This window comes from Xiphophorus hellerii, chromosome 18 (assembly GCF_003331165.1).
Source record: "Xiphophorus hellerii strain 12219 chromosome 18, Xiphophorus_hellerii-4.1, whole genome shotgun sequence".
In the NCBI taxonomy this organism is placed as follows: domain Eukaryota; kingdom Metazoa; phylum Chordata; class Actinopteri; order Cyprinodontiformes; family Poeciliidae; genus Xiphophorus; species Xiphophorus hellerii.
In genome coordinates this window covers 9,658,316-9,671,897 of record NC_045689.1, presented here as the reverse complement: position 1 = coordinate 9,671,897, position 13,582 = coordinate 9,658,316, and the positions used below count along the sequence as shown (strand labels likewise).

The 13,582-nt window shown below is 34.5% G+C and overlaps 1 protein-coding gene across 1 annotated transcript in view; it reads left to right on the top strand.

Annotated features, from left to right (window-relative positions):
• Positions 1 to 13,582, top strand: part of b3glcta (beta 3-glucosyltransferase a) — an 84,784-nt gene that overhangs the window by 52,724 nt on the left and 18,478 nt on the right. The window contains exons 5-9 of the mRNA XM_032545769.1: positions 2,684 to 2,760; positions 3,328 to 3,439; positions 7,464 to 7,600; positions 7,703 to 7,766; positions 9,501 to 9,632. Coding sequence (XP_032401660.1) covers positions 2,684 to 2,760; positions 3,328 to 3,439; positions 7,464 to 7,600; positions 7,703 to 7,766; positions 9,501 to 9,632 — 522 coding nt within the window. The remainder of the gene's footprint in view (positions 1 to 2,683; positions 2,761 to 3,327; positions 3,440 to 7,463; positions 7,601 to 7,702; positions 7,767 to 9,500; positions 9,633 to 13,582) is intronic.

Genomic DNA, 13,582 nt, shown 5'->3' with positions numbered 1-13,582 from the left:
GCGAAAAAGATTGTTTTAACATGCATTTAATGCAGCAGTTGGAGTGTAGCCATTTGTAGAGTCAAGAAGCAACTAAAATATAATTTAAACCAAAAACGAATCATTGTCCTTTTTTACTTATTTATTTATTTTTTGTTTGTTTTTGTAGCCATTAAGGTTCCGTTAACCTTCATTTTCTTGATGGCAAAGCACTTGGTTTGTTGTTCATTGCAACTTTATTCTCACAGAACTTTTTCTAGAGTTTGTGAGGGTAGCCACTTTATCACAGCCACGTCAACAAAAAAATGTGTTGTCTAAAGGTTTCACTCCTTGTATTGTATTTTTCGTCATTGCTTTCGTTATAGATTAGCAGAGATGGACATTAGAGATCCATTATATTATACAATCATTTAACTCGCTAATATAGATGATTGGATTTGATACAAAACATACCTGACTGACTAATACTAATTAACAAGTGTAAGCAGCAGCATCAGAAACAAGCTGCAGTCAGACAGAGTGGGTCAGTCTTTGTACTGGCTTGCTGTCTGACGATTGGACCGTGATGTAATGAACCACTGGGTCAGACTTTGCTGCTTTTCCCTTCTCTGCCAGCACAAGCTCGCTTTGAAAATCCCCGCATATTTTTCCTGTCTGTATGACTGAAAATTGTGCTCAAACATATTCCTCTCATTTGCAGGCAACTGTGAGCTCTGTCTTTTTTCGTCTTTTTTTTTTTTTTTACGAAACATCTTGTGCTTGTTTTCAGATCTTTCTCTGTTTTAGAAGTTCACCCCTTGTTATGAGAGCAGACGGCAGCAGAGCTCAGTGACAAGATGTTACGACAGTGAGCTGTTAATCTCTCAATGTCCGTCTCAAAAACAAAAAGGAGTAAATCAAATACTGAATGCTATATGCAAATAATAATTCATATGTTTTCATAACATGAATAATACACAGTTAAAGATAGTTTTCAAACTTGTATGTTAAGCAATTAAGTGAAAGAAAAGACATATCAATGATCTATGCTTCTGTTGATTAATACAGTTTAGGTCATTTTATTATTCATTTTGTAGATTAGATATGTTTTACTCCATATGCTGGGCTTAAAGAAAACAGAACATCTAAACAAAATGCTAATAGTATTAGATGATTATTAGCAGACTGGTTGAGGGTTAACAATACACCAGATATTTTGGTCGAGAATTAGTCGAGACCAGATACTTACTGTATATTTGCGAAAAACTAACAGCCCCCTTTTCTTGTTCTTTTCGCAAATGAAGCCTTTACAAATCACAAGCTTCCAAATCACTTTAAAACTGTATTTCCAAGCTCTCTCGAGGAAGGTGCTGTGCAACAGGTAGTAAACCAGCACAGTTTGGTTCGCAGGTCAAGCCGTACTTTATCTACTCCTGTATTTCACTCTGTCAATTAGAGCATTTTAATTAGCAGGCTCCACTTTATGGTCAGTTTATACAGCTATAAAGTGGTTTTGGTCAAATCCTCCCAAGAGAATCATGTCAACAAGATCATGTTTGAGACCTGAAGCTTGACATCTGGAGGTGTCAACCACAGGGTTGAGTTCTTGGCTCTATTAAGGAACTATTTATGTTATACATTCTTCCCTTATTCTTATTATTCAGCTGGATTGCTTGTTTTGGTCTACTTAATGTTATAAAATTTAATTTTAGATAGAAATCACTAAAGAAAGCCTGAAATCGTCATTATTCCCTCTGAACCATGCCTTTCTTAATCATAACATCTCAGTCTGACTGTTTTTATTTCAATCAATCTTCTCCTATTTTCCAGTGATCATTTTTAATCACTTTATTTTTTTAAATTTTCATCTCAGGTGGGTACAGATTTGATTTTTACAGGATTTGCTTTGTTGACGGAATTTCTGCTTTTCAGTTCATTAACATGAGGTTCAAAATTGTATAAAATAAATCTATTCAGTACTCGATATTAGTCGATGTTTTCTTTTAAAGTGTCATATTCAGAATCATTCAGTTCATTTCTTTAACACATTTACATTCCTTGCTGTGGATTTGTTTTTCTTTAAATTTGGTAGGAATGGCAGTCAGTGTTACAGGCACTATAAGTATAATGTCAATAAGAGTTTCTATTAAAGAAATTACAGTATGAGGAAAATATTCAACTGGAGATAATCTCCTTATTGACTTATTGCATGTATTTCATTGCTACATGTACACTCTTCTCAGAGGAAATCCTTTCTAGAAAATAAATAGCTCCCATTTCTATTTTCTGCAGTATGCTTGTAGCCAGTGACCCCAACCTAATTGGATGAAGACTTCTTGTCCTCACAGATTCGCAGATTCATCTTCCTTTTGTTGATCTCATAACTCCTACATGCCCACAAGCAGTCCTTCCACTCAGAGCATGCACTGCTTTCATAAATGGTCTACAAAACAATAGCTGTGAAGAGCAGGAAATGATACTTGTGAAAATATTGACACTAACACTTGAGAGGTTGATATGCCCAGAAAAATACAGTATAAATTCAGCTCTAAAACAGCAAAAACATTCAAAACCACGGAGATGCACATTTTAAATAAAAGACCTTGGCAAAACTTCACTAGAGCATTGTTAAAACTGTTGGCCTTTCAGTTTCTGTTTGTCTCTTGTTAGTTTATCTTTAGCTTTTAAGTTATTATGAATTCTCTGGTTTCTTTGTGTGTTTCAGAAGCCACCTGCGGTGTTGCTTCTTCACACTTTATCAGACAATGAAGGTGATTGGAGCATTCTTCCTCTTCTGCCTTAGTAAGTATCACTGTTCACATTTTATAATCACTTTAAAACCACATTCTCACCCAACTCCACTGTTGTTGGGAAAGTTTTAAGATTTTATTAAGGTTTTCTGCTTGTGTGTTTACTAATTTTGCTTCAAAGCCCCACAGTAATTGTTATTGATGGCTTCACATTATGATAAATTCATTTTTAATTTGTTTGTGGGTTTTAAAATGGGCCTATTGGTGCAGTTAATCATAAGCGTTAACAGCAGGATAAAATTCTCCGTGCTTCACAAGAATCTTGCAACTTCTGTAGTTCTTATTCATAACAAAGATTCAGCACTTGGAGCTTTAAAGTAAGATCACACCATTATGCAGCCTGACTGTGTAAACTTAGTTCCCTTTTTTTGATTTTATTTCCGCTTGTATGAAACTGTGACTGCCTTGATCTGATTTGGCTGAGAGGGAGCCCCAGTTGGATTGTTTCTCAGCTTTTTTGTCTGTTTGTGTTGTGCATGTCACTGCTCTGTTTATTGCTGCTTTATTATGCAGCTCTAGCTTTGATTAGCCAGTTTTTTTCTTCTTTCTGTCTGTTCAGTTTGTCCCGCTCTTTTGGGAAAAACTCATCCTGGATTGTATTTCTTGAGGAGGAAACAAATGTGAAAATAATTACTCTTCTTCAAGTCCTGGCAAAATTTCCCAAAAACAAGGTGAGCATGTTTAATTATGCCAATCGTGAAATGATTCTGTTACATGTTTTAAACTTTTCATTCCAATTCAGAGATACAGTTAATTTCAAAATTATTTGCATGATTGAGTCTGTTATAGGTTATAAGACAAAGCAAAGGAATGATATCATGCAGCTAAGTACATAATAAATAACTTGTTAAGACAACTACAGAATATTTCACAGAGGTTTTATTTAATGATTGCAGTGTAGTTTTATAAAACCTGATTTAAATTGAACAGAAATAATTAGTTTTTTTGGAACATGAAAAACCTTCCAGACTGCAGAAGTTTTTAACACTAATGGCAAAATTGATGTTCTATTTTATGAATAGCTTGTGTTTCAAAGACTTTTCTTTCATAACTTATTGTATCATAACTTATAACACATTCAGTGCTAAACCAATATCTCTATAATTAGGCAAACTGTAATGATAGTGCATTATAGCTGTGCAGAGAATTATGTATTGAGGTACTGAAAGCGCCGTTGTCTGTAAGACTGGATATTTTTAAATATAGTGCTGACATGTGGAATTGTCTATAAATAAGTGGAGGTGTTAGAAAAGAGGATGTGAACAAAAGAAAAGTTAGAGCGCCTCACCAGAGACAAATCCAAACCTGAGGCAGGTAAAACTGACTCACTAACAGACCTCCACATTTACAGAACGGCCTTGTCTCAAGTGATTAATAAGGTTAACTACACTAATATATAGTTACATGGTTTGTATGTTAATGAATCCTCCATCATCAACTATTCTTACAGTTGTTTATCCAACCCATGGTGCCCATTCAAAGCATTGCTAGAAAATGTCAATAGGAGGCGTCATCTCCTATATCATAAATTTGAGAGGATAATGCTAAAAATAAAATGCGTGTGGAGTATCTCACTAAACGCATCAAATTTGATAGATGGTAGATCATAAAAAAACGATGGATGTAGATCTAATCTCTTCTTTTCACAGCTGCTCTTGTGATGCACTTACATCTTCTACATGCGCACCCACACATGGATGCACACAGTTCAGCCTAACATCTCTAGTTCATACCGTTATGACCTATTCATATTTTGTCACGAAATCGTCACAAACTTCAATGTATGCTATTGGGACTGCATGCAATAGACCAACACGGGGTTGTTGGTCTATATGTTTGTGAAGCGGAAGGAATATTACACACGTTTTTTAAAAAATGTTTTATCTGTGTGCATTTGTATTCAGCTCCTTTGAGCCAAAACTTAAACAAACTTTTGCTGTAATAACATGCCCAAGTCTTTTAGGGTGTGTCTCACCACTTTTGCACTTGTACAAACTGAGATTTTTGACAATTTTTGCTTGGAAGATTGTTCTTTGGCTATGTGTTTCCTGTCATCATCAAATCTTATTTACATTTTTTAGATATTACTCTATCCACCTTCTTATTAACTTTGACTAATAAGTGTTTTTATGCAGAAGGAAAACATTCAATATTTACTTACTTTTTTTCTGACAAATATAGCACTTGGTATGTGGACAAAACATAGTAATTTCTTTTGTCCCATATGAAAAGAATGCTTTCTTTTTAACTTGTCATATGGACTATGGCAAAATGCATCAACAGATTTTTGCTTCCTACTCTTACATAAAGGACCGATTTTTTTGCACTGAAAAGATTTATTTAAGAGTTTTTGAGAAAAGGGGAGGACATATTTTCAGATTATTTGTAAAAAAGAATCCATGAATAATTTCTCCCTTATCTTTACAAATAATGAGTTCATGTTGGTCTGATGATAAAAAAGCAAGGAAGTAGATTTGTGGTTACATCATGACAAAATGTAGAAAAAAATCAAGGGCTGCAAATACTTAATTAACCCCTTAACTGGTGGCGAAAAAGGCATTGTATTCAAACAAACTAGATTTGTCCCATGACTGGGATACCGCCAGTTAAGGGGTTAAAGCACAATATACCATCATGACTGTAGTTCATCAGTGCCTGTTAAAATCCACAAAGCTCCTTCAGCTTATTATATCAACCCTTCAATTAAATGTCTCAGATGCCATCTAAACACTAATTAAATATTGCATTTAAAAAATCCATCTATATTGCTTAATAAAGTTGGCAGATAATAAATTAGTTAATGATGCAAAAAGCTATCAAAGACACAGTAATAAATCATCTGATTTCCCTCCACTAAGTTGCTTATTTGAGATTTTTCAAGCTAATCCAAATAACTGGAGCACATTTTTGTTTGATCTGTACCATTAACATTTAATTATTTGCATTTTCATTGCTGGTTGCACACTGTCTGAAACAAGAGCATACATTTTGCTCTAATTACACTTTGATGTGAAGCCAGCAGGATTTAATAATCACTCATTTCCATCACCAAATTCAGAGGTTAGCATTGCTCTGCTCCTTTTCTGTCTTGTATAAATCCTGCATGGTGTTTTACTTCCAAGGAAAAGATGGTATATATTGTATGCATATTAACAGCTTCCTCCTGAGGAGGAGGAGAAGACAAAGTACAACATCCTGATGACTTGATTCATTACAACATGCCCTACAGCTAAAATATTCTCTCTCAAGTGTTACCAGCTCTGTGTGGTCAGCGTCAGTTTGAGTCGAAGAAGGCAAGCCAAGTTTTCATTTCAGAATATTTCAGAAAATTAGTCACTCTCACAAGAAAAGAAAAAAGATTTACTTTTCTACCAAACCAGTTTGAAACAAACATTTAACATAAATTAATTTATGTATTGTTTTCTGAAAGATGTGGTTCTTCAAATATAACCAGAGAAATGTAATAATTATGCTAAACTGAGTTAAAATACATTAAAAACATTTATACTCAAACATTTCCATGTGGTTCACATTCATGGCCTCATGTTTTTCACCTCTGGCTGAGCATAAGAAACTGAAAACAAGACTATGGAAAAATATTTATCTGAATGTGTCAATCCTTCCACCCTTTTCTCGAGTCTTTCCATCCTTTTTACACTTTATTCTTTCTTTCTACCATCCTTTATGGCTCACATCTCCCCTTTTATGTCTCATTTTATCTGGCTTGTTCTGATTAATCAATTTTGTGGAGTAAGATTAAAAAGTCACTGAAAACTATTAACCCCCCCCGTCCCCCCCCCCAAAAAAAACCTTTTGACTAAAACTCTGTGAAGTAATTTAAGTTCTTTATGGTGTTTTTCTTAAAGTGCAAATTGTCCTAGTTAAGAAATTAAATGTTTGTTTCTGTTGATCTTTGCTGTACAGTTTAAGAAAAAGAAATGTACCATTCTTTTATAAAATACTGCTTTCACACAAATGTTATTAGGTTTCCTAACAAAAATAATTCACCTTAGAAAATGTTTGCCAAAACATTCTATAACTATTCAGTTGAATGATCTCAGTGCTAAAAGTTTGAGCTAAATTGACATTTTGTTCCATGACCTACTTCATTTCAGAGTTGTCATGACATTTTGCTTGAAAACTAATAAATAAATTCATAAAACATCTCCAAAGTTGACAGTTCTGAAATAATACAGATCAAATATTATTTTGTTGACATGCAGTGCCTACTAATTTAAATCTATTAAAAAAAACTCTTTGCTCTTTTATGTGTTTCTTTTATCATAAATAATATAGTTGGGCTTACAGCATCTCCTTTAAAGACTTTAATGACATATATTTTTATCAGGCATAATTATCCAGGAATAGGTAATATTGTAAAGATAATTCTTTTCTCCAGAGATATCAAACATTACACTCAGCATTTTATCAGCTGCAATATATGACATTATTTTAAGTTTATTCCCTCAAAAATGTTGGCTATTTCCCCAGAGACCTGCTCACTGCAAACCTACTCACTGGAAATAATTTCAAAGGTTTTCTGACAAGTGCAGTATGAATTTTGCTTAATTAGACCAGAAGCTGGAATGTTGTTTTAAATTTTATAGCATGTTAATGGTAAAAGTAAAAAAAATTACTTCCTTCTAACATGATGAAATTTGTCTGTCCTTGGATATTTTGTTATTTTGTTATCAGGAGTGGTTTCTCGGCAAGCCTCTGCATGATGAAGAGTCGACCATCATTCATCACTACGCCTTTGCAGAAAATCCCTCAATCTTTAAATATCCAGACTTTGCTGCTGCTTGGGCCTTAAGCATGCCGCTAGTTGTTCGGTGAGTCGAAAATTTGACAGATTTGACATCAAACAGGAGTCAATAGACAAACTACTTTGTAGTGGGTATTTATTTTTCATGATTTGGATTTTTTTTCTTTAGGCTTGCCAACAAAGTGAGAGATGAGCCACAGAAATCTGACTTCACTATTGACGTAAAACATGAGGTAAAGAGATACAAGGGTTGAATGTTTACCTGCAACTTTTTCAATGTTTTAAAACTTTTTTAATTCTCAGACTCCACTCTATACAGGTCTGCTACTGTATAATTTATTTACACAGGAAGAAAAAAAGCATGGCAGCCATCTAAACCTTGAAGTAAATCTTGTTACTTTGGAGAATTATCATAGTGTGGCTTTGAGGCTCTTTTTTTATCAACCAAATTCAGTCAGGGAAGCATCTTGGGATTTGGTTGAGTAAACATGACATGATCAGAAGTCTGTTTAAGGTGGTTGAATTTTAGATGGCATGCGTTCTTTCCTGCAGATTTAAATAAAATGTGCTGTGCTTTCCTTAGGTATACAAAGAAAATATGTATACTATTTTTGGTACTATTTTTGTTTAGAAATGGCACTTGGGCTTATTTTATGTCTGAGACATGCAACTGCATTACTTATTACTGTCGTTGCAGCTTGTAATTATGTTTTTTTTTTTTTTCTTGCTCATTCATCTTTTCAAAATAGCTCACCTCTGTCAGATTGAATGGGGAGCGAGCATGCATGAATCAGTTTTCATTTCTTTCCAAAAATTCTCATTCGATTTAAGTCTGAGTCACTCTGACACTCTGGAAGTTTGTTCTGGGTCGTTGTCCTGATGGAAGGTGAACGTCGGGCACAGTCTGAAATTATTTTCAGCCTCTAACAGTTTGTTTCACCCAGGGTTGTCCTGTGTTTGACTTCAACCATCTTGCCTTTAACTCTCATCAGCTTCCCTTTATATGCTGACAACATGTTACTACCATGTTTGCTACACCATAGGGGATAAGGGTGTACATACTTCATACTTCTGAAGTACAAAGTAAATTAAATCCAGTCGCTACCACTGGATTTAATTTAGGTGTCAAAGTAAAGGAGACCAAGTACAAATGAATGCTACACTTTTTGGATTGTTTTTTATTATTATTATTGAAACCATGTGGGCTTTTTCTTTCCATTTCACAGTCCTACTCTACCCGGTGCTGACTAACCAAGATTGTGAAAGTAATGTGACAAAATGTGATTACTGTTCAAGGAGTGTGAATGGTTGTGTGAATGGTTGTATAGTTTTTTAGAGGTTTAAATTGAAAGAGACATAATAAAAACAGCCAGATAAATTAAGAGAAACAGGGAAAAGGTACAAAAATCATCACAACACCAAATACTAATGAATACAAAGAAGAAAAATGCTGGCCAATAAAAGCTTTCTGAGCTGATTTGTATCATTTTCTACAAGATTTAAGCATTTACTGTGATTCATTTACAAGCTGAGCTAATAAAAGAAAGATGAATTAAACTATCGGAGCTTTGAAAATTGTACATTATCTAGATCTTGATATGATGATACTTCAATCAGAGTTTTTTGTGAACTATCATTACAGCCTTTAGAACTGACTGGTTACTTTTGGACAATCCAGTTTTATTTTAGTCATCTTAAAAACTTAGTAACATTCAGCTTTTTTTTCTTTTTTCTTTTAATAGGGCCACAGATTATTTTTTACCAGCATTTTCAGCCTCTTTTTTTGCCCTTGTGTCCTTCTGTCAACCTTTCTGATATTTATTTTCACTCTGTACATGTGTTGAATTTGATTTTGTTGTGAATACAATTTAGTTATAAAATAATACTGAATATCATGTTGTTGTTGTTTTTAATGTATAATTAATTTAGGTCATTTACCTTAATAAATCTATTTTTTCTCTTCTCAGATTGCTTTGTATATCTGGGACGGTGGGAACGGACCGCATCTCACTGCTGTTCCTGAATTGTGTACGGACCCAGAGGGCTCTCTTAATGCTCAGCATTGTGCAACCACTTTAAGAAAAGACCCTCCACTGTGTGTGAGTATCTGCTCTGTGTCCACATTTGTTCAACTGTCCTAAGACCTCAAAAAAAATGTAAATTAAAAATTAAATTACTACCAAACATCAAGAGTAGGGTACTGTTTGTTTCTGGTGGACATTGGATTGATTCAGCCTTGCTTTTATATGGCATTATAAGGAAAAAGTCTTGATTTTGTTTTACTAAATTAAATTTAGTTTTGTGCCAAGATTGAAGTCACCCCCTGTTGCTAAGCAACTTCCACTCATATTTTTTCCTGGTATTTCCTTCCGTTTTATTTTCTTTCATCTAAATCTTTTCAAGTTTATACTTTCTGTTATCAATTAATTTTATTATAATAAGCCTTTCCAAACTGCACTGTAGCTTATCTTCATTATTTAGATTACAGGACTTAAAACGTTTTAATTAAAATGTAAATTTTGCACAATGACACAATTGAAAGAAGCTTCAATTTCCCCATCTCGTATGCTCTCCTAACAAGCATTCTTATTATAAGATTTATTTATCTTTAAGCACTTAAAATATGAAATTTTCTACATTCGTTGCTATTCTGATTAAACACAAATCACCATCCATGCTTTATTTATATGCAATCTGTATTTTCTACAGTAACCGTTTTGCAAAGGATGGTCCACATGGTAACTTGCTTGTTTTTGGAAGATTTGTGTTCTGTGATCTATGTGGATAATTTTGTTTCAGTGACAATGGAAGATGCAATGGCTTAATTAAATAATTCTCTATCATTGTGGTCCTACACATCTGATGCTTTGGCTTATAAAGTGTCACTGCTTTTTTTGGAAATGTAGAAAGGCTCTATAGCATTATAGTCCCAACTTGTATCATACAAGTGCATCTCAGTAAACTAAAATATAATACAAAAGTGGGTTTATTTCAGTAATTTATTACAATAATTATCTATTCAATGATTATCACCTGTGAGACTTTGTTTATAAATTGTAGTTTGCTTGTTAAAATGTACAATTTGTAAACTGCAGCAAACAAAGTAAACAGTTCACTCTTGGATTCGGCCAAACAAGCAGACCAAAGGACTTTCCTGGTGTGAATACACTTTTAGAAAAGCAGAGTAATACATAAGACGAATAACAAAAAGAATTTGAAGCACATAAATTAATGGGAAGAATTCTGATCTGACAACTGACTTGACTATTAATTGACATCTTACACAAGGAGCATAAGGCACAAAAGGTCACTATTTAAGTGGCTGGCTATTTATAGAGCTCTGTGTCTAAGGATGTAAATGTAAAACTGAGGGAAGCAAAAAACTATGTTAGAAAAATGATACTAACAAGAAGAACTGTAGCCTTTAAAAGATTACCCACCAAAATCCATTCAGGAGATGTTGACTACGGCTTGAACCAGTGATTAAAGATCCTCCTCAATCTCATAAACATCTTATCTGGGCTAAAGAGGAAAGGACTGGGTCCGTAACTCGGTGGTCCAAAGTTCTTGATTAAGATGAAAATAACATTTTGCATTTAGTCAGTAATGAAGGTCCCTGCAACTGGAGCAAAGTTGGGGAGACACAGAATCCACGTTTCTTGAGGTTCACACAGCGATCAACCAGCACTTCATGCTGCCTTCTGCTAAACTATATGGAGATGATTATTTAATTTGTAAGATGGAAAATTAAATCATCATTTTGCCCACTCTACCAAGAGTACCAGTATCTGGTTTCTTATCACCTGGTATCATTTTTGCTCGACTGGTCAGCAAACTGGCCAGGCCTAAACCCCGTAGAGAGGAAGATGAGACACATAAGACACAATGTAGAAGAGATAAATTCCCACTTTAAAGCAACAGCATCAAAAAAGACAATTTTACATAATATTCCCACATTAAAGGTGGTGATTTTAGTGTCCACCAGGAAAACTTGCGAGTAATCCTGAATGTTGTACAGAGGAAAGATCAGTTTTTAGCTCCAGAGGAAAAAAAACAACTTAAAAGTAATTCTGTAAGACTCACATTGTTGACAACCCTGAGAAAAATATCAGTAATGTTGGAAAGAAGCTGAAGTTTTGCTTGGATGTGTTTGTGTCTGTGGATTTATTGACTGATGAGTTGAGATATATTTGTGCTGCCAGAATAGCAGTGGAAGGTGTCCTTATTCATTTTTCTTCCTTCCCTATAAGACACTTTTGATTGAAACAGAAATCACTATCTTTAGCATTCAAAGGACATACACAGACACACGCACCATGTACACACACCCCCCCACACACACACAACCAGTTCAACTTTATTTTGAGTCTGGTTTGTTTGCCATGATCCATCCTATTTAAAGACATCACGGTCCTCATAAAGTTTGTGTCTTGTAACAAAAAACACTACTGCAGCACTATCTTCGACATAAAACAGTAGAGGTCATGAATTTAATAACTATTCAGGGAGAAGTTTTTCTTGGAAACAGAAGGTGACGTGGCATTTTCAGCCTTCTTTATAAAATAGTTGCTTGGTAAATTGCCAAGTACATTGAGAATGGCATCTGGCTTCACTGTCAGCAAAAAAGTCCAGATTCTCGAGAGGCAGATTTTCCAAGATGAAGGGCAACTTTCAGAGGACTGTGCAACACATCCTTTTTGTTTTTGGCAGTAACTCATCAGGTCCTGTATGCTTTTTCTCAGTATGCCTGACATTTCAGGACTGGCTGGTGGTAGGTTTCCCATTATACATTCATGGTTTTCAGCCCCTTTTAGCTAATATTCCAATGAGGTCTTGGAAGGCAAACAAGAATGAGCAGAAAAAGACAGATTAAGAATAAAAGGAATTTGGTCTACGAATCTTCAACATTGCACTTAGTGCAGTTATCTTTGAAGTTTCTTTTAAAATATTTTGTCTGAAAGTCCTGAACTTAAGATCAGCGAAGAATAATTATGTGGGTGGTAATCTTTTTTAGCTTCTCCTGTATATTTGAGAGATAATAGGTCGGCAATAAATTACTGCATTATGGGCAGTTTGGGTTTGTTTAAAATTAGATAGAGATTACTATGCAGGTTATACGTTTTTAACATAGCTGTGTTTTTAAAAGTAAAAACACTTTTAGATAAAAGTCAGACCTAAAAGTAAGAAATTTGGTGATATATCAGACTTAAATAATAAAAATATCATCATAAGCGATACCAATACCTCCTGTTTTTACTTGTCATCTGATCAATATCAAAACATGTAGTGTTACACACCTTTGTAGATCGACTTCTGCACAACCATGCCTGGCCTTGTACAAGTGAAACATTATTTTGTTGATTTCAAGTTCTTTTACTTTTTAAAGTATTAGCATCATGAAGATTTCTATTGTTTGTTTTATTTTCAGTTTTTACTCCAGTCTTCTAATTACATGATTTTCTTAGGCATGCAGTACCCCTAAAATTTGCTGGGCAACTTTTAGTTATGTTCATGTTACTTGACATTTGAATATTGTAGAAAAGTTTCTTTAGGATAAATATCCTCTTGTTGTTTTTTAGCCTTAAGCTTCTCTCTCTCCATCCAATAATAATACTAATTTAAAAAGCAGTGACTGTAACACAGACACAAACACAGAACAGGACTTTGTTGAAATGTTATCTTACACTTTGATTAAAATTACATCACCATCTCCAGGACATCTACGTCTGTTCAAACCAGCCGAACTGGAAAATGCAAAAATAATTTGAGTGAGAGGAAAAACAAGATGCTGCTACGCTTTCAGTATTGGCCAAATAGGATTCCCCCTGCTGCTTTGCTGTCCATCCCACTACATCTGCACCACCTTACCTTAAAATATACAGAATTTCTCAGAAAATGTGATGTGTGCTCACCTTCAACCTCAGTTATAGTTCACACCGTGAGATTTGAGCTTTGTTTGAGGCTAACAGCAGCAGGACTCGATGCCCATAGCAACCCTGTCGCCAATACAGTAATTTACTTGGAGCACAGCCAGCATGATTTAGATGTG